Source organism: Dermacentor silvarum, chromosome 1 (genome assembly GCF_013339745.2).
Source record: "Dermacentor silvarum isolate Dsil-2018 chromosome 1, BIME_Dsil_1.4, whole genome shotgun sequence".
Lineage (NCBI taxonomy): Eukaryota > Metazoa > Arthropoda > Arachnida > Ixodida > Ixodidae > Dermacentor > Dermacentor silvarum.
This window is the reverse complement of record NC_051154.1, coordinates 396,557,748-396,579,594: the sequence shown is the minus strand read 5'-3', so window position 1 is coordinate 396,579,594 and position 21,847 is coordinate 396,557,748. Positions and strand designations below refer to the sequence as shown.

Here is a 21,847-nt window from a genome sequence, read left to right as displayed (position 1 = left end):
AGTTCAGTTCCACTTAATACGTTATGTCTGTGATGGCTGTCCTGAAAATTAACCAGGTGTAAGCATTGCATGACGTTGGCTGGAAGGCCATTCATTAAAGAATGTGTGCAGAATAAAGAAAATACAGGTGTTCAATGGCACAGTCAGCATCAAAAGTTTACGCGGCCGAGATTCTGCGAATAAGTTCATTTTCAACGCAGCTACGCTCCCAGCCAGTAAAATTATGCAAAGGTTTTGTTTACTCTAGACCAGTATACGCTGTAAATCCGAATGCCACGATGCGTGCGAGTTTTTCAGCTTCAGGCGTGCGAAAGCTTTGGACGCTGACTATACGTTCTGAAGGCAAGGCTGCTTTTTAGATTATACGTGATGACAAGCGCCGAGCTCTTTGTGATGGAATATTAGAGCATAGAATTGTAGAACTTGTGCAAGGTCAGGTGACTTCACGACGCAAACCTAGCGATAGAAGCTCAGCATGGTTTTTGTTTATTAACACTGATGATAAATGAATAGTTAGAGTAAATTAATGTTACTGCCCGTTTCTGGACAGACTCGAGTGTAATGCATACGTTCTATATCACTGAAGGTTCCATGCTAATTCCATACAGAGCATTCATATTCGAATTTTGGCCTGTCTTACGCCTACCGAATCTTTATCAATGAGAATAGGTAGGCAATTGCTTCTTGGGATGTAGCCGAGGCCATGGTAGATGTGATTAGAATGCGGTATATGTGAGTAGGCTGACTGGGATTATTACATGAAGTACGGCAACGTACCTATAGGTTAAGTCACGGTGGAAATTACAGAGAACTTTATTATATATATCTTGAAGTCATGTGAGAGTGTCTCTGCTAAAAAGTTATAAGTTTAATAATATCACGACTGAATAGCCTTCTGTTAAGCTCTTGGTAAAAATACTGTGCACGAAGTTCTATTGTGCTTTAAAGCACAATAGAACTGTGCACAGTGCACTGCAACGTTATCAGCGTTTCCAAAAGAAAGTGACTACAAGTCCATCTTTCTCGGGCGTTCATTTCACCTAGGTACCATTGCCTGACTTGTGACCTTTATATTTTTAAATCTGCCCCGATGACGTAAGTTACGTTGCAGAAAAAAATAAATACCCTTTCTAAAGTATGAACCATCACGGCTTCCCGACAAAGCGCGCTACGTTGGCGCAAGTCGTCATGTGTGGTCACGATAAGAACGACAGCCTGTCGTTAAAAATGACTTGTCACTCCCCGGTTTTTCTTTTTTTATCAAGGACGCGACTAACCCGTAGAAGGGTAATCCGTATCTTGGCATGATGCTTGCGACATTTCTGGTTCCGGACGAGCGCGTTCTTTGTGTCACAATTCAGGTGCCTGGCATCGAAAGGCTTACACCATAGAGAAAGGAATTCAACAAGAGGGGACACTCCCATAGGGCCCAGCGGCCGAATTGACTGCAGCGTGCCAAGCGGTCGGTGTCGATCACTTGCATCACTTCCGGTTTCGCTTTTGGGCGCGCGTATTTTGAACGCAACCTAGCACGCCGGCTGCAACCCCCCCCCCCCCTTTTCCTTTTTTTTTGCTCTTCGTGCAGAATCGGTTTATTATTTAGTCAAAATGATTGCGAACGATCTCGTAAAGTCCCATCGAATCTGTGCCACGTGCAAGTTCACAAAGTAGACGCAAGACCTTTTGTGCAATGCGGAAATATTTATTTTGCTCTATAAAAGCTCGTTCCGCGTTTTTCGTGCGTTCATCCAACGTTGTGACACCAGCAGGTAAGGCAGTAGTTCCTGTATGAAGCTCCACCGGACGGTACCAGCTGAAAAAAAAAGTAAATTACAAGCATGTTACATTTGCAAGCACGTAACAGCATGTTACAAGCATGAGTCATTTTGGTATTTAGACATAGGAATACTGCGAGGCGAAACGTGCGAAGGCGGTGAATGGGCGGCATTACAAACAAAAGCAATTCGCTTTTACATACATGGCGTAGAAAATACCCGACTCATCCCAAACATATATGAAAACATCTGATTTCCAAGCGTTCCCCAACTTCAGGGCATTATTTCCTGCACTTAGGCAGCACAAATACACGAGCGACTTCGCGTTTCCAAAACTTGGCCTCGGGCGACGCGACGGTACGCGACATACACAGAGACGGACGCAACAGGCACTCAAGACAAATGCGTGGGTGCAATGCCTTTTTTTCAGTCCTTTAGAAGACGTAATTTTCGAATTACAAGTTTCTGATATGTTCGTCGTTCGCGCGTTCTGCCGGCGCCAGCAGCACACCCCATGTTATCACTCTTGGCAATCGCCCATCGCGTTTTCAACAGGCGTGAGTACCGAAAGAAAGTATATGTTGTTGCGGAGCCACAAAAAACGTCACAGACTTGTCCCTCTAAGATTCATTACACGCCAAACTAACTTTATCACCACGGCCGAGCTGCTTATCGCTAACTGCGTCACAGCGCGCTGTGCGGCCAGCGTGCCTCAAAAGTACCCCAGAAAGTAACGAAATTACTTTTCAGTAATGTCTGGCGCCAGAGAAAGCGGCACAAACTTCTCCTAGCAAGATGCACTAGACTACACACCACGGCTGAGTTCTCGCTAACTGCGGCATGGCGCCCTGTGCGGCCAGTGTGGCTCAAAAACCGAAAATAAGTTACAATAGTCCCCTAGGAAGCGTCGGAACCATGTCTCAGCACGATTCATTTACTCAAATTAACTGCGCCAGGATGGCCGAGCTGTTTTTCGCTAACTGCGTCTTAAGTCTCGGTCCCGTGCCGTAAGCCTAATTGCGTCGTAGACTGTGAAACAAGATTTCTCACCTTGCCGTAGTCCAATAGTGCAGTGGTGTCTTGTCCCAGTGCAGAAGGAACGCAAGAATACGCCGAGAGCCCAATAAACCAGGTTACATTTAAAAAAGAATAAAGAATGAGACAGACGGGTCGCAGCGCGCGAGCGCTCAAACGCGCGCGCAGCCATCCTCGCTGGCTTCGGGGGAGTGTCTGGCGGATGACGCATGTATCTGGCGCGTCATTGACCTGTGGCTAGGTAAGGCAAGGAAAATGAGTCGCAAAGCTTAAGTTCATTTATACGCAAAACGTTTTAGTTTTCGCGGCAAAGAATTAAAAAAAATAAATGAATACCTGTTAACTTAAGTTCACTTTCTTTTTTTTCGATGCTCGCGGCAGCTAACGTTCGGTGTCAAAAGTATAGCGTGACGTATGGTGACGTGTTTCCTGTTGCCAGTTTTTGCCGAGTGTCCCCTCTTGTTGAATTTCTTTCTCTATGCTTACACCTTTAAACAGCGAAAGGCTTTCACAGTAACTTCGGTAGCTGCACGGCAAGCGCGGACAATCAGTCCACTTTCAGCACACGGGCTCTGAACCAAGACACATATTTGCGAGAAAGGAGCTCCTATATTACCCAAAGCGAGAAATGTATCCCCAAATTACACCTAATCATCCCGATGTGTTTATGAGCCGCACTCTGCTGCCTGTATTCCGTATTATGACAAAAAATATAGTTTGTGCAGTGTCAGTAGCCTAAACATAAAACAGGAAATTGAAGTTGTACTTCATAATACTCTCAATGCAAACATTGATGCATGTGATTCACTTCAATTTCCTGTCTGTTCCACCCCGCCGTGGTTGCTGAGTGGCTATGGTGTTGGGCTGCTGATCGAGCACGAGGTCGCGGGATCGAATCCCGGCCACAGCGGCCACATTTCGATGGGGGCGAAATGTGAAAACACCCGTGTACTTAGATTTAGGTGCACGTTAAAGAGCCCCAGGTGGTCCAAATTTCCGGAGTCTCCCTCTACGGCGTGCCTCATAATCAGATCGCGGTTTTGGCGCGTAAAACCCCATTATATTCAATTTCTTTCCTTTCTGTTCCAGGGTAGAAATATGCTGTTCAGATGGTCAGCATAGTTTATTTTGCAAAATTTGATAAGAATTTTCTTCTCCTACATATGTTCCTATTGCTCATGCACATTTCTCTCTATCAAATAAATGGTCGAAATGTCACATAGTCAAATTGTGAGTCATTTAAAAGTTAAACTAGCTTCTCCACATAGGGGAAATTCCATGGGAATTTGAGAATGTAATAATACACAATCATTTGTTTGCATAAACTTCCTGGCTATAGGCGTGTAATGTAATGTATTACACGGCCTTGTCTTTTCGGCAGCAATTTCATCAACTGCATTTGTACAGCAATGTACGTCTTTTTTTTTTACTTTAGCGCGTGAGTCCAAAAACACAAAGCAACTTATTTAACAAAGCGATATAAGTTTCAAGAGCTCGTTGATTAGGTTGTCATTTGAGCAAAGAAGACGAGAGACTTTCGTGCACAGACAAAATAAGCGGGTAAGAGCGACAACTCATTAGTTATTTAAGAAGGAACAACTGAGTTTAGGTATGTAGTGTTAAACTATATAGCTTGAAATAATGCACATATTTTATACATCGCCGGACAGGGGTCATTAGAGATCGCTGGGAGAGGCCTTCGTCCTTTCAACTTGAGTTGAAAGTTAGCGCTCTTCCTGTTCTCTCGTTCTTGTCCGTGTCTTCTAGCGCTATGACCACCTCTCTGTATATCAAACCGCTGTAAAATCCCCTTAAAAATTCCATGCATATTTATCGGGCTGGTTCATGCGTATATAGAAGGCCCGTTCACCAGCACATTCGATGTATCGAACGCGGCGCCACGCAGAAGACCTCATAGTGCCAGTCTTTGTGCATTTTGAGGTATTCTGGCACCTAGAGGTGGAGAAGAGAATGTGCAGTTAGTTGAGACTCGTCGAGTTGATCGGCTAGCCCGCATGCTACCTGGAACGTCAACATTCCTTCTATCCGATTTTCGAGGCGTCGTCGTTTGGGTTGAGTGCCGATTCACGAGTTTATTTTCCGCAAGCGATGACCGCTACAAGTGTAAAAAAAAAGAATCAGTGTGGACTTTTCAATGAAGTTGAAAGTGATCCAGCAATTTTTTTTGCTTGGTTTTTTCCCCGAGTTGCGTGCAGTAAGTTAGCGGCTCTCGGACGCACCAATCGGTAAGCCACCATTAACCTGAGGGCCTATTATTTTATATATCGAATTACCAATACATCGAACTTTTTGTGATCCCCTTCAGATTCGATATTTCCGGATTTGACTGTATCAGTTTAAGAGTTACACATTCAAGTTTAGTTTTATTTGAGGTTAGACTAGCTATTCGATCATAAGTTGAACATATAAAATGAGTGGAGTAATTTTGCCTTCTAATGAGGTAATAAATATAATGGAATTTCACACATTGGATGCATACTGAAATTTTGTTCCTATTAGTGGTCTTTAATAAAAACTTTAGAGAGTTAAAAACTTTATCCCCTCCCCCCTTCCCCAGTGTAGAGTAGCAGGCCAGAGCAAACTAACGCTCAAGCCGACCTCTCTGCCTTTCTTCAAATAAACCTCTCTCTCTTAGAGAGGATGGTAGCATTACAAGTCCAGGAATCCGAGGCGTCAACTGCTGCGGCGAAGCCGACCCTGGGGCGATTCGGTCGGCGTAACTCTACGGGCAGCACTTTTAAAAATCGATTGCTGAGCAATGCCTCATTTTTCGCGAATCGCACTTTAGGCACTTAATCCTGATAACGGTCCCACGTTATCTGTGCCGTCTCTTTTAATTTCAATGGCTGGATTTCTTTCCTGGGACACTTTTGTAGTCCTGTTTAAAATGCATGGGGTGATTTTTTAAATGATGATTGCCGCGCAGCGAGAACTCATCTGCTAATTGCACTCTGGTGGCATATATTCTAGGTCTCCCTCCATATTTAGGTGAAGTTTGTTTGTATTCGGCTAGCTGAATTTTTTTCTTGGGGCGCTTATCTTCAGCTACTATGCGGCGAAGTAGCACTACAGGTGAGAAAGATTCGTCTGTCCTCGTATTCAAGGGATAGAAGCTCGTCGATCACGTTATAACTCATAGACTCGAATGTGCAGCTATGATGCACATTTGCGCCCAGATGTACAACCAAAGATGAACCCGCTCAATCCTGTAACAAGTAGCGGACCGATTTGCTTTATGGAATGACATCCAAGCATTAAGCCCGTCTACGCGCATTATATATCGTCCATTTTCAGCGCATGTTAAAATGTTTTATTTCGTATTTAGAAAGATAAACATCACGTTCTAGCTTAACCTATGAATACCTATCAGTAGTTCATTGAATTATTGACCAATTAATTAATTACACAGTAAGCTAATTATTAGAACTATATAACTAGTGAGCACTAGTTACTGGCATACTATGTTTAGATCTCTCGGTTTTACACACCTGCAATGTAATGAATATCAAATGAAATATAAAACAAGTAATTCACCAATGAGGCCTGCTGGGAACATGTATGATAAAGTCAGTAGTAAAAATGAATCAGTTATTTTACTGGCACATCAGTTATTTTCATTCGTGCACGTCGTCATTGGGGCCATTCGCACTTTAAAACAATGAGCACCTTACGTAACATTAATAAGTGATTACGCCAAGTCTACCTTTAATAAAGCATTGCGTCATGGATATCAAATGAAAAATCATTCAAACAGTGGCGAAATTAGGATAACTAGGAGTGGCAGGACTGAGTTACTAGTCATCACGTATAACTTTACTTAATGTGAAAGGGGTAGCCTTTGTTCATATACGTCAATCCAAAAGTCAGTAAATTATTATTCATTTGTTTACCGCTGCTGATGTATTACGCGCAATTATTAGTGATCTCTAGTAATACGCTCAGTTCAGTGTTCTCGCATTTTATACAGTATAGCTTAATGTATATCAAATGAAAAGTCAGATGAACACTGATTCACTTATAAAAACTACGAGATGGTAGAACCAAGTCACTTGCTATCACAAATCACTTTTTTTAGTATGACAGTGGTAGCCTTGATTCGGGTACGTAGTCATTGGCATCAATAAAAAGGGGATTACATGAGTATCTTTGGTTACCATTATTAACTGATGATGCCGAGTCATTAGTGATCACTAGTTCGATGTGCTCGTATTGTTAAGCAACGTAGCTGATTCGAAGAGTTGAGCAATGGTCTGCCATTTTGTTTCAGGTGTTGCCGTGAAGGCACTCCTAGTTCTAATAACAACGCCACCTAGATGTTACACGCCATGGTTGCTCAGTGGCGATGGGGTTGAGCTGTTAAGCATGACATTGCGGGATGGAATTCAGGTCACGGCGGCCGCATTTCGATGGGGTCGAAATGCGAAAACACCCGTGTCGTTAGATTTAGGTGCACGTGAAAGAACCCCAGGTGGTCCAGATTATTCCGTAGTCCCTAACTACGGCGTGCCTCATAATCAGATCGTGGTTCTGGCTCGTAAAAGCCTGTAATTTAATTTAATTCTTTAACCTAGATGTTGCTAGTCGTATTGGTTAAGGGGAAATAAACATGCACTCTTAGCGCGCGAAGAAACTACGCCGGTTTCTAGCGAGCGGAGCTTCGCGCCGTGACGCAGCAGGCCCCTTCAAGCAATGACAGTGCAGCATGCTGCCGGCTGAAGTATACGGGCGGTGGGGTGCAACTCGGATGTGGCGGGGGCTGCCGTTCCAACGCGAGGATAATTGGATGTGACGGACGTTCGCACCGAAGATTAAAAGGATTGTTGATAATAAAGCGATAGATGTGCAGTATGACGTAGCCCAACATGGCGGGTTTTAACGGTGGATCATGAACGTTATCACAGAGAAGGTTCACTGCAAAGATTTATATGGCGGGTAGAGGGGCGGTGGGTTTAAAGCGATAGCCCTGTGGCGGCCCATACGCAAAAAAATTGTACCTTAAGTATGCTTACTTGATTTTAATGCGAAAGCATTATGACTTCTCTTAGTCATTAACAATAAAGACTTTAAGTATTACAACCTGTTTGCAATCCTTCCTTCGCTTCTCAGGACCTTCATTAAAGTACTTTGTCTGTCTGCGTTTAATAATCACCAGACCACAACCATTCAGAACTCATCGCCAAGTAGCTACGAGTTAATATGGTGATCCACTTTAATCCACCTTAACCAAATTTAATTCATTGTAGTTTAGTTTACTTCACCTTAATTCACTTGACTCCACCTCAAGTCACTCTACTCTAACTTATTGTAACTTTAATTCACTTCACTGTAATTCACCTTAATTCACAATGACTACCCATATTACTTTTAATTAACGTTGTCATACAATTTACTATCTTCTCTATTACTATTGATTTCATTCAAGACGCTGATGATGTCACATTGGCATTGGATACCACTCGTTGTGGACGACGCCGGCTTTTCTGCCTATTGTTTTATGTAATGCTTTCGCATTAATGAATACTGTAGACGACCACGGTCCGGCACAGAGTTAGACGGCACGGCACAAAGTTAACAGCTTTCCCACTTTCATTGCGATTTGCGCAGCCCTGTTGCGCGGCGTCCCGTCATGCTCAGAGCTGCTGCAGATAGTTCTTGCGCGGCGACGAGGGCGAGCGTGTGTACTGCTCGAGTGAGACCGCTGCTCCGGCCCTAAGCGGCTTCCTGACGCCGTGGTGGGAAAGCGCCTTTGCCGATACGGATGGCACAAAAGCTGAAGCAAGTGGTATACCGGCGTTGTTTCCGCCATGTTCTCTGCTCTGTGCCGAATAGAACGACTTATATCACTTGTCACGGCGTGACGACGATCGGCCAACGGCGGTGCCGGTGGCGCGAGGAAAAGAGAGGCCCTGCGTATACAGGGGCACTATCCCTCACCAGTACACGGGAGCCCAAGCCCAGAGTCCACTAAAGATGCTTAAGAGAGTTGATAGTGGAGCTGTGGTTTATGGTAAATGAAAAAAATAATAATCACAATAAGTAAGCAGGAGAATGTTGATTACACTGTCAATCTGCATCAAATCGACAGATTTAACACATGAAAACTTTTCTATTATCGCAATGGAATATTCGCATCACTTATGCTAAAACATTGCGTTGGATCTCATGTAAAGCTTTCATTGTTGTTGTACTTCCTCTATAATAATTAATTAATAATAATGTAATGTAGTAGCAGTAGGGGTAGTTGTAGTAGTAGTAGAAGTAGTAATTTTTATCGTTATCTTCGTTTTTACAAGCTTGTGGAAAAGGTCAGTGGTTGTTGCTCAGCAAAAACGACCGGCAAGAGTTGACATGGAAGAAATAGAAGAAACGAAACGGACGCAAGTTTGAAATGGAGACACTGGAGCACCTAAATCAATAAATAGGTATGATTACTTCTCTCTTTGTTGATCGGCTGCTATGGCGCCACGGCTTCTTTTACAGATGACTGGCAGAAAAGTAATGCAGTTCTGGGAGTGCAACGCTTTAGCGTTACAAATGTTTATGCTACCTCAATTTTTAATACATCGAACACGGAATTAAAGGGCGGCAGCACGGGTTGTAGAAGTCACATAAATATACTGCTCAACGAGCGTGCCAACGACCACTTACTCCTACCGTTAAGAGTATCAAATGCGTTTTATAAACTCGAAATGTGAATTCGCCGTCACATTTTGCTCTCAGATGAGGACCAAATATGTTCATTTGCATCAGGTTTCCGACAACGCAAGGAGCTGTTGTCTCGGTCGTAGGACTTGCACATATATTTTAGCAAAGGTGAAAAATGCCACAAATACGTAAATCTACTGCAAATCGTTGCCAAATGATTGCGGATGTGTGGCGCTGTTTCGTGGCTTTAGAAATGATTTACTATTGCGGATAGGTAGCTCGCAGGAAACGAAAGGAATGTGTCGGATAACTTCGCATAAGAAAAACAAAGCTCAATGGCGATGAGAAAGAAAATCATCTTGGTTGAATATCTGAAATTTTAACTGAGCTGCGCTTGGCTGTTTTGCATCCTTACTGTTGCTGGCGTTAACATAGGTGTTTCTTCTACTCCTGGAAGCGGGGCTATGTGCAGAGCGATGAACAGTGTGTGGTAGCTGACTGAATAAACATTTATTTAGATTTAACATAGCGTAATCTCTTAGGCCATAAGCTAAGGTGAAATTAGCCATACCACTTCAACAGTTTATGCTGGAATTGTCAGTGCATACTGCTTGTATTGTAATGGTTTAGTATGTATTTGGTTGAAAAAAATGAAAAGTCAGAAAGCGCCGGTGCGACATGGTCAGCAACATTAGCCACACCCGTATTAAGTAACTAATCATCCTGTGGATTCCCTAGGCTGTGAGACGGCTAAATAAACATCTTCTTTCTGGGGTTTTACGTCCCAAAACCAGTACTGATTATAAGGCACGTCGTGATGGAGGGCTCCGGATTAATTTTGAGCACCTGTGGTTCTTTAACGTGCACTACAACGCAAGCACACAGGCGTTTGCGCATTTCGCCTCTATCGAAATGCGGCCGCCGCAGACACCACGAGAAACAATTGCTTGACTTGTTTGCCCAGCGTAAAATACCGGTAGTTTTTGCTGATTGATTTTAACGACCCGAATCTGAACAGGGGGCAATGGGGGATGCCGTAGTCAAGGTTACGGAATAATCTTGATCAATGGTTTCCTAATGTTGACTAGAACATAAAGGTACACGTGCCTGTAGTTTGTCGTCAAAAAAGCGACCGTAATAGGTGGGTTTCAACCCACGACCTCAAGCAAAGCAGCGGACCATTATAGCCACTCAGCCAACGCGATGAGTTTCCCCAGGTTTAACTCGGTCGTGTACATCGCTATATATACGGTTTCATAACGGTTTCACGAATCCTTAGCTAAGAGGAAAGGGCCCGGCATAACGTGCCACGTGCATAATGAAATAAATTACTTCGGACGTCTTCCTTTAATGCCAGCTTGCGAAAAGAACGGAACTATTCCAGGTTTTTCACACGAATGCACCTTTTTTGAAGCCCTACAGTGACAGGGGCGTAGCAAGGGGGGGGGGGGGGCTGATGGGGCTTCAGACTCTCCCCCCCCCCCTCTCTTGAAATTATTTCGTGCTGGCATGCACCGCCGACCAAAACAACCACCGGCGCCAGGAATCATTCTGGATTTTGTCTACAATGTCTTTTTCACGCTCGCAAAGACGTTTCGGCACGCACATTGCGAACTCTGCTGGATTTCGTCGCAACGCCCTTGGCAACTGGAGTCACATAATGCAAGGGGCCCCATCCGAGCACAAACTTTCAAGAGTTTTCGATAGCGAGCGGGTGCGTTGCGGCATCTCGCAGCGGCCGCGGAATCTACGGACCGCATGGATTTCAATTCCGAAACTTTATGGGTATAAAGTTCTCATAAACTTATGACGCGAAAGGAGCACTGACATTTCCAAAGGCGTGCTTTAGATTTTCAATTCTGGAACTTTATGGGTTTGATGTTCTTATAAACTTGACCCAACATGCGCGCACTGGAACCCTCGTGTCCAAGCCGTTTCAGAAATGGAAGCCCGCGCTTGCGGTATTCCACACGCACGAAAATAGTAAATATGACCGTGACTGCCAGCGGACAGCTGATAATTTTCTCCAAACATTTTCAGAAAGGGCACCCGATGTGATCAATCAGCTAGACCAGGGCAGGCAAAGTAAAATAAGAGAAAACAGAAGAAAGTTTACGGCCTATTATTGAGGCGGTTCTTTTTTGCGGGCGACAAGGTCTGGCTCTCCGTGGCCATAGGGACAGTGGTCCTATGGATTTAAGCAAATCCCCCCTGAAAATATTGGTATTTTCAGAGCGCTTCTTCACATGCGAGCTGATTGTGGAGATACATATCTGAAGAACCATTTGGATGTTGCCCCTGTAATACCTCGCATTTAAGCCCAGATGTACAAAACCAAATTATAGAAATTTCTGGTGAAATTATCAAAGAAAGCCTAGATGCAAAAGTAAATAGTGCAGGCTGTTTCTCCTTATTTGCTGACGAAACGACGGATATTGCTGGAATCCAACGGTTTACTGTTTGTGCAAGGTGCCTAACAAGGATGCCAACGACATCGAAGGAGTACTTTTAGGTTTTAGCTCCGGAATAGATGCCCTCTCTCATTGCGACTGCAGATTCTACGTAAATGTGTAGAAACAGCTTCAGATTCTATTCACCCTTCCAGTGATCATTTAAGCGCAGAGAGAGTATTTTTAACATGAGATTACTAAAAAAACTATTTGCGCTCTACAATGTCTGAGGAACACATGGTTAGGCAGACGCTTATATACGCCCACAGAGACGTCGGCATGAACGTGTCCGAAGTTATTGACCGAAGCGCTTCGCTAAAGTTCCCCGCCGAGTGAAGTTTGTCCTTTAGATAGCGAAGCGGCAAAAAACAATGGAAGTAAAAGTTCTGTTCCTTCAGGTCCATAAACTCGTAATTATGAAAACGTATGACTGTTCATTAGCTTTTAAAACCGCAGAAATTTTCGCCGTTTATTCAAACAGTTAGCATCACGATCAAAATTATCGTGTGAAAACGAAAAATTACGAGGACATCAATAACCAATTTTTACCGACCTTGTTTATTGAACGTCCGGCACTCGCGGCGTTTCCCAACAAACACGCTCGGATATTGGGTAGTTTAACTTGGCGCGTCATCTGTGGCTTTCCTTTGGTCTTTTCTTTCCTTTTTAGCTACCCGCTTTTACTTCTTTTTTGAACCGAAGCAATGCCCTTCCCTAATTTTGGGTGCAGAAAATTTGTCGCGGCTCTGCAGGCAGTTAAATTACACATTTTCTTACTCATTTCTACATTACTCTACCCATATGGTGCTATCGCGACCGCCGCATGGCCCAAGTGCATATCACGAGGTACTTTCAGACATAGCGCAAAAAAGCACACGCAACACACATGAAGACACGACAGACGCGGACGAGCGCTACTACCAACCGTTTATTTCAGTCAACAAACCCTCCGATTTATAAGGTGAAGCACGTACACCAGTGTCACGTCCCTTTCCCATGCGAGGTGATAAAAAGAAATCTAAAAAAAGTTAACACTACTATCTCCCTCAGGCAACCGAGTTCAAATAGTTCAGTTCGGCACTGTGCGAAAGAATTGACGCTTCGCTTATACAAATATCTGAGTTCTTGTGAATGTAGAATGCTTCTAGAGCCACTCGAGCCGTGTAGTTTGTGGATTTGCCTAAGATAATGGTCTCATAAAATCGTGCCTCACAACCGCACGTAATCTAGGCATTGTAATGCGATGCCCCTTTTTACTATTTTAGAGTGGGCAGAGTGAAAAGGCAGGAGACACTTCTTAACCCGTGGGAGGTACTCCCAGCAAACATGGCCTACACTAAATTTTAGCCTGAGATCCAGGAATTGTAACCTCTCAGTTCCAAGCAATTCATGAGTGAAACTCAAACCCTGCCAGCTTGAATAAAAACATCTAAAATACTCCCAGGGGCAGTGAAACCGTCCTCTTTCTTTAAAAGAATTAAAAAGTCATCGACGTACCGAAAGACTTTGAATACCTTCCCCCCAATAAAAGGCAAATCAAGCGCACTGTCAATATCAGCTAAAAATATGTCGCATAGAATCGGAGCCACGCAAGAGCCAATACACACTCCTCTACGTTGCAGAAAAGGCTGCTCGTTAAAAACAATACATGTTACACTAAGATAAAATTCTAAAAGCGTTAAAAATTATGAACCGACAAGCAAGCGGAGTTTTGGAAATAACATTCGCCACTCGGTTCAATGCACTTCCTAACAGCAACTAAAAGCTTATCTTGAGGTACTGAATAAAACAAGTCCTGAGCGTCGACAGACAAGCCATAATGTATACTCTCGTTGTGTTTCACATATTCAGCGACTTCTTCAGATTTCCTCACGCGGAAAGGATCAACAACCGTGAGTCACTTAAGGCTCTTCAGTAAAAACTGACTAACATTCATTTGCCAAGCCCCCCCCCCCCCCCTTCGCTCACAATGGTTCTGAAAGGGACATCTACCTTATGTGTCTTGCAGAAAAGAAAACCTTCACACTGTTGCCCTTACTATTTCTAGCAATAGCACTAGCAAGAGCATTCAATTCCAAGTTCTTACAAAATTTGATGAGTCTTAACCCTCACTGCACTTTTCTAAACAGCCACAAAGTTCTTGTCCACTGCCGCTTGGGCTTTTTCACTGAACATGCCTTTCGGCATCATAACAAATCCCACTTCCTCGTCAGCTTCTAGGAGAACCAAATTGTACTGCTAAACTGAAAGTAACTATGTTAGACCAACTAGCCCAACAGGCGGTCCTTCCGGAACATATCACGATTTCTGCGATCATAGTTTTGTTCTTGCCTGGATCGTCTGTCTTTCTATGCGTAAAGCTACTATGTGTGACTGCGCAACATGTCTATTTGTCTTGTTTGACGCATTACATACGGTGACGTTTGCTTAAATACGTAGATTTATTGGATACTTATACATATATTTAAACATCTTGTTGCGAGGCTTTGTGTATACAAACAGTGCATATTGTTTCCAGTGACACTTGTGTGCCCTTTATCAACTTTTATCTTCGCACTTGTATATTCCATTCCAATGTCGCATTTCTAATGTACATCTTGCAGAACTCCTGCTTCTTATATGTACTCACTGTTGCGACTATATAATAGGTGTAATTACAATACACGACCGGTAACAACTGCTCATGCGCAATCTATTGCAACGAAGGACAGCGTCATTGAGGTTTTTCCTCAATTGTTTCCTCAATTGAGGGGGAAAAGTGTTTTTCCTGTGGAGTTCCATGGGGGTGTTTGCTGGCGTCCCAAGAAGTTTCAGTCACACTCGTCGTTGAAGTCGTACACCGAGTACTGGTTGCCGCCCGGGTGGCTTCCTCGCCGCGACGTTGTCGAGTTTGCAGGCGACTACCGTCGAGCTCTGCTCGTCGGCGGCTGCGAAGAGGTAGAGGATGAGGACGAAGATGCTGAGGCCGCATGTGTCGGCAGATGGGACGAGCGGGCACTTCTGGGTGCCCCATGCATGTGCAACAGTGCCGCCATGGCTGCATCATGGCTGAGAGCGCGGCAAAGGCCCCACACCTGCTGCCCGTGATGTCCCCGAACTTGTGCTGCTTCCAGCTGCAGAAGCCGATTCCGACCCAGCCTCTTCATTCAGCAGCTTGCGGCAGATAGGGCATGTACCGTGCACTTCCAGCCAGGGCACAATGCAGCCTGGATGAAAGTGATGCTGGCAGGGAAGTCGCTTGACCTGTTTACCAGTCTTGAACTCCTCCATACATATTGTGCACTGAAGCAATTTGTCAACTTGCTCCTGGACAATCTTGACAGTAAGGATCTTCTCAATCTTGTCTTTTGCTAAACGAGGTGGCCCTGTCCCATCCAGTTTATTCAGGAGCTGTGTTATGACAGCATCCAGGCCCCCTCGGCCCCAGGCATGGTCTCCAGAGTTGCCATGGAGGTTGACCAGTACTGGAAGGCCTTGGTTTGAGATAAAACCTGTAGTTCCAGTGAGGTTGGCAAAAATCTGGTGAATGATACCTTCCAAGGGCTGCCTCCCCTGGCTATCAGGATGTGGCCTGCGGTCCGCCCGCCCCGGTGATCTCCGAAACACCATGGAGTCCGAAGCTGACGATGACGGCGCATCTGGCGACAGGTTATCCTCCACCATGCCACCAGGACCACGATCTAGTCTCCGCAGCTCATCCATTATCGTACTGTTCCAAAGCTCTCTAAATTGCGCAGCATGGTCTAAATCGTCATCAGAGTTCTCCATAGAGTGATCCGGGGGACCCTGCGCCAACTCTTCAATGAAACCCGACTGACTCCGGGGGCAAATGTATTCCGGTAATTCGGGGTTAATTTTCTGGTTACATTTGTGGCAGAAAAATCGCACAGCAGGCGTTTCAACTGCTGCCTCTGCCATGTTTTTATCCATGTTTCCGTCATTGAGGTCACGAGCAAACGTTTGTGGACCAAAGGTATGGTATGATGGTATGATAAAACTTTATTACGGTCCCTCGGAACGCGCGTCAGCATGTAGCGGGCCGCTCCCACGTCGGTACAGAAAGACCGAGCCTCTCTGCTGCCACGATTTTATTTTTTTTCTTTCGCAGCCTGGACATTCCAGCTTGTGGGGATTATGGAAACCGATAATTCCGCACGTCCAGAGGCGCGCCAGGAGACGCGAGTAGAGCAGACGCTCCTTGCACGGTTCTCCCGCTCGGGAAGGCCAGGCGGCTTCCCGGCGGCGCGAGCTCACTCCCTCCCGTCGAACCGGTCACATACGTAGACCGTCACGTGGCCGCGGAGTCCCGCGCCCATTGGACCGAGCCCAGAACAAGGCGGGGCGGTCGCGAGCGGCGCGACCGGCGCACGCCGGGGACGAAGGAGACGACTGCGAGCCGCGACGAAGGACGGAGCTCAGGTAACCATCTTGTTCCCTTCCTTTGTCGTGCCCTACCTTGTTCGACCACGCTCGACCCCGACAAACGTCGAGGTCGACTCTATAGCCTGCTTCCAAGCGAATTCCCCCTGGAGCAATAAACCCTGTTTGTACTTGTTACACTATCGTGCGTTGTCGTGTTTCTGCCAGTCCTGATACCGCCGAACCCCGGTAGTACAGGGCAAGCACAAGGGAGTTGGCCGTCAAGCCTAAGCCTTAGGGACAAAGGCGGCTTGAGAGAACCCGGAGACTACAACTGGCGCCCAACGTGAATTCTCGCTTGCAGACGCAATCGAGCAGCCGGCTCCCACTACACGATGACGAGCCCACAGTACGAACTGAACGATCTCATGGAGTTGGCCGAAATCTGCAGTCAAGCCAGGGAAAACTCAGGCCTGGCTGCAGCGGCCGCGTCACCCACAAACGTGGGCCGTGAAAGCACGTACAACATTCCCATACACCCTACAAATGTAGGAGTGCCCAACCCCGCGCACCTCACCAACACACCGGCACATGTCGGCGAGCTACCGAATCTATTCTCGTCACTCGGCGAAATATTGGTTCCCTCCGTGCGCGCCGTAAACATAACGGATTACGGCGGCGGTTCCCAGAGACCTGTTTCGAACGGCGAAGGATCTCTCGCCGCCACACGCGTCCCCAGAACGTCGGAAAATTTCGGCGTGCATTACCTAGGGCTCAACTCAGACGAGGTTGTACCCACAACAACAGCACGCGCCCCGGGCGCAGCCGCCCCGGCCACCTTGGGCGCGCACCCAGTCTGGCCAAACGGCACAATTACTTCGGCTCTCGGTCGCGCAGCGAGATCACCACGCGTCACGGAGCCCGATAGTGACCCGTTCCCAGTAAACACAGGGACCTCCGCAATCGGGCCGGACAGTTTCGGAGGTTCCAATAGCGGAGGAAAACCTGCAGACGCGGCAAATCCCGTGCACTTTCTGGCGAGCGCTTTGCAGCAGGTGTTGCAAACCGCAATTTCACCCGGGCCTCGTATCGGAGTCCCGATACCGACGTACAGTGGCTACGGCGATCAAATGAGCGCCAACGTTTTTCTACTGGCGTTACGACAGTACGAGCAAGCGACTGGCATGCGCGAGAGCGCGGTGTTGGAGAGAGTTCTCCCGGTTGCTCTAGTCGGCCAGGCCGCCCGGTGGTACCGTTTGGTAGGCCACACGGCGAGCACCATGGACGAGTTTCGTAGGCTGTTCAGAGACGAATTCCTCCCGTATGACTACCGACTGCAGATGCGGAGGGAGTTGGAACTACGCACACAGGCCCCGGACGAATCGCTGGTGGAATACGTTCGGGCGATGCAGGAGCTTTTCGAGTATGCTGATCCGAGCGCTTCGAACACGGAGCGAGTGGAGCGGGTAATTCGACAAAGCCACCCTACCTTTGCACTTTATCTGCGGAGTTCACGCTGCAGAGACCTGAACGAGCTGGCCGCAGAATCACGCAGGGTGCAAGCCGAAATCTCGGCAGCCCGCGCGTACCGACCACCGCCGCCGCCATCGGAGTCCTTGGAACCAAGCTGCGCTTGGCACGGCAGCGGGCGCACGAACAGCGAGCACGCTGCGATGCCGGGTCGGTCCGCAGGTGCAACGGCGCCGTTCGAAATATCGGACCGCGCCCTCGATCCCTACGCTTGCGGGTGGAGGACCGCGCAGGCAATACAGTCAAAAGGCTGGTGCAGCGCACAACATCACGCCCGATCAGACGATTACAGGCCAGTGCCGAAACTAGGCAGATCCGCTAGAAACGCGATCACGGATGGCCGTCCTCAGCCCGATGCTTGGAGATCGGCGGAGCAGCCCGGCTTAGCACAACCCACGACGCGGAATACCGTACGGTGTTTCAACTGCGCCCAGACGGGACACATCGCGCGTGAGTGCCCTAACCAGCAGGGAAACGAGACGGGCCGCCGGTAACAGTGCCGGCGGCCAAGGCAACGGCCCGCGAGGCAAACACCATCGCGGCATCTTCTGTCTTTCGAGTCGGAGCGCAGAACAACGGGAATGCCCCCTTCATAGACCTCGCAATCGCGGGGACTAAGTTCAAAGCATTACTCGATACCGGGGCAAGCGCATCGATGATCGGAGACGAGGCCGTCTCCCACCTTGCGCAGAGAGGGGTCAAGTTGCGGCAGCGAAAACTACCTCTCCAATTGGCGTGCGGAGAGGCCTGCTCGAACGGCGGCGTGCGACTCGTCGTGCGCTGGAATCAGCGGCGGCAGAGGCAGCGATTCATTCATCTGGCTGGCCTCGCGGTCCCAGTAATCCTCGGCCGAGATTTCTTAGCGAAGAGTGGCATTGTAATCGATTTCGGCAACGGTGGTTACCGGGAAAACCCGTTGGCGCCGCTCACGCCTTTCGCCGCACCGGCAGTCGCCGAAGTGGAAAGGAGGAATCTTTTCGGCGAGAGCAACGCGCCTCGCGAGCGGCCGGAACCGCTGGCGGCGACTTGTCAACACGGATTTTCGCCGAGACCGGATCAGAAAATGTGCGATCTCCTGGCGGACGCCGAGGATCTGACGGAGCGCGAGCGAGACCGCGTCTTATCGTTGTTAAACGACTTCGATGAGATGTTCACAGACCGCCCAGGATGCACGAAGCTGGTGCAACACCGCATCGAGACGGGCGACGCGCAGCCTTGGAAATCCAACCCTAGACCGGTCAGCCCTGCCAAACGGGAGGCAATTGACGCGGCGCTACAGGAGCTGCTCGATGCGGGTATCGTACGGCGGTCCACGAGCCCCTGGGGTTTCCCAGTCGTGCTCGTTCCCAAAAAGGATGGCAGTTCCCGTCTTTGTGTGGATTACCGGCGACTAAATACGGTCACGAAGAAGGATGCGTATCCCTTCCCAAGAGTGGACGAGATAGTTTCCAACCTCGGTGGAGCGAAGTACTTCTCGACGTTGGATGCTAGCAAAGGCTATCTCCAAGTAGAGATGCGACCAGGCGACGAGTGCAAGACGGCATTTACTTGTCACAGGGGCCTCTACGAATTCGTACGGATGCCCTTCGGTCTCTCCGGAAGTCCGAGCACGTTTCAACGGCTGATAGACCGCGTACTCGGGGACGCCAAATGGCACCACGCGCTCGCCTATCTCGACGATATCGTCGTATACTCGCACACCTTCGAAGAGCACTTGGATCATCTTCGAGACGTCCTGGGAAAACTCCGGGCGGCCGGCCTCACACTCAACCCCGCCAAGGCGCAAATCTGCAGAACAGAAGTGAGCCTACTCGGTTACCGGGTGGAACGAGGGCAGGTGTCCCCAGACCCGGAAAAACTTCGAGCAATCGTCGAGTTTCCAGAACCGCAAGACGTGAGTGGTGTACGCCGTTTTCTTGGGATGGTAGGCTACTACCGACAGTTCATTCTCAATTGCGTACGCATGCAAGCCCCCTTGACAAAGTTGTTGAAAAAGGGCATGGCTTGGGAGTGGGGGCCGGAGCAACGGGAAAGCTTCCGCCATCTCGCGCAGGCCATCGCAGACACAGCCTCATTGAAGTTACCGGACCTAAACAGGCCCTTCGTGATCCAGACAGACGCCTGCGATTTCGGAATTGGCGCAGTACTCCTTCAGGCGGAAGAGACTGAGCTTCGCCCGGTGGCATTCGCGAGCCGCGCGATGACCCCGGCGGAGCGCAACTATTCAGTGACGGAGAAAGAATGTTTGGCAGTCATCTATGCACTCCGAAAATTCGAGATGTACGTAGAGGGAACGAGGTTCACGGTCGAGACCGATCATATGGCCTTGACGTGGCTGACCCGCCTCCGTGAGCCGAGCGGGAGGCTTGCGCGTTGGGCCCTGACCTTACAGCGCTTCGAGTTTGAAATCCGCTATCGCAAAGGAACCACAAACGTGGTCGCCGATGCGCTGTCACGGGCGCCGGTGAGAGACGCGCCGCCGGCCGGCCGCGAGGAGGAGGAGGGGGCGGCCGAGCCGCTCTCATCGAAGGGAAGCCGGGGAGAGGGGAAAACCCCGCCGGCACAAACCCAAGAGCACGTGCATCTCGTTGGGGTGAGACCGCCCCTCGAGATTGCGTTCAGCAGAGATCAGCTCATCAGCGCTCAAAAGGACGACGCTCACTGTCAAAACCTGGTCGCCAGCCTCAGAGAAGAGACGGACCCGGAGAGACGAGTCGGAGAGCACCCAAAACCCGCCTGTACGACGGGGGGCGCGGACTCGGACGGTGAGCTGGAGAACTATCTGCTTGATGGGGACGGGGCTCTGTTGAAATACGTGCCAGGCAAAGAAGACTCAAACGAGAGATTCAAAGCCGTCATCCCACGCCAGCTCAGACGAGCGGCATTGCAGCATTACCACGACACAGATGGCCATGGGAGCGCATCAAAGACATGGAAGAAACTGTGTCGGTTCGCAACCTGGCCGGGCATGAAGCGTGATGTATGTAAATACGTGCAAACCTGCCACGTTTGCCAAGCAAGGAAGCCGAGAGGCGGGAAGCCGCCCGGCTTGTTACAACCGATTGTGAGCACGAAGCCATGGGAACTCGTGGCGTGCGACTTGATCGGACCGCTGCCGCGCAGTAAGAGAGGGCACAAATTTGTGCTAGTCATCACTTGCCACTTCAGTGGAATCGCTGAACTGTACCCACTACGAGCAGCGACAACGAAGGAGGTCCTGAAAAAACTATCGGAGACCTTCTGTCGCTATGGGTTCCCCGAGCGACTGATCACCGACAATGCATCGTATTTCACGTCGAAAATCTTCGGAGATACATGCGCAGCGATGGGTGTCCGGCAGGTGAAGACAACGTGCTACCATCCTCAGTCGAACGTGACGGAGCGCCGGAATCGAGATGTGAAGCCACTACTTGGGGCATACGCCCAAGCACACAACGACTGGGACGAGCACCTAGATGCGATCTCCTTCGCCCTAAGAACGAGTGAAAACCGTTCGACGGGTTTCACGCCAGCTTTTCTGATGTTCGGGAGGGATCTCCAGACACCGACGGACACAATCTTGGCCAAACGGACAGACACACCCGGAGCAAAAACAGCAATCGCCGAATATGCCCGGCAAATGCGTGATCGCCTGGCAAACGCCGTGATAGAAGCGAGTAGCAACCGTGAAGGGGCAAGGGCGAGTCAAAAGGCCGCCTACGACCGGGCGCACCGGGACATGGAATTCCAAACGGGGGACCTGGTCCTGAAACGCAATCACGCACTCAGCGACGCGAGCACCGGGTTTGCCGCGGGTTTAGCACCCAAATGGGTGGGACCCTTCGAAGTGGCAGAGAAATTCTCGCGACTAAACTACCAACTAAGAGACCTGAACACAGGTCGTATCAGCGCCAAAACGCACGTCGGGGAGCTGAAGCGTTACTTCCGTAGGGAAGACACTGAGGAAGCGGCTGCCCCGGAGACGCGTAACCGCACATCGAGCGCTACACACCGCTACAACACCAGAAGCCAACGAGGGAGCGGCCGGCGGTG

General features: G+C 48.4%; 2 protein-coding genes across 2 annotated transcripts in view; both read right to left on the bottom strand.

The window, feature by feature from the left end:
• LOC119446552 (E3 ubiquitin-protein ligase RNF115) overlaps positions 1-15,845 on the bottom strand; it is a 184,313-nt gene extending 168,468 nt beyond the window's left edge. The window contains exon 1 of the mRNA XM_049660687.1: positions 15,460-15,845. Within this exon, the coding sequence (XP_049516644.1) occupies positions 15,460-15,844 (385 nt within the window). The 5' untranslated portion in view covers position 15,845. The remainder of the gene's footprint in view (positions 1-15,459) is intronic.
• LOC119454553 (uncharacterized) overlaps positions 1-21,847 on the bottom strand; it is a 490,192-nt gene that overhangs the window by 402,537 nt on the left and 65,808 nt on the right. The gene's annotated exons all lie outside the window — the stretch shown is intronic.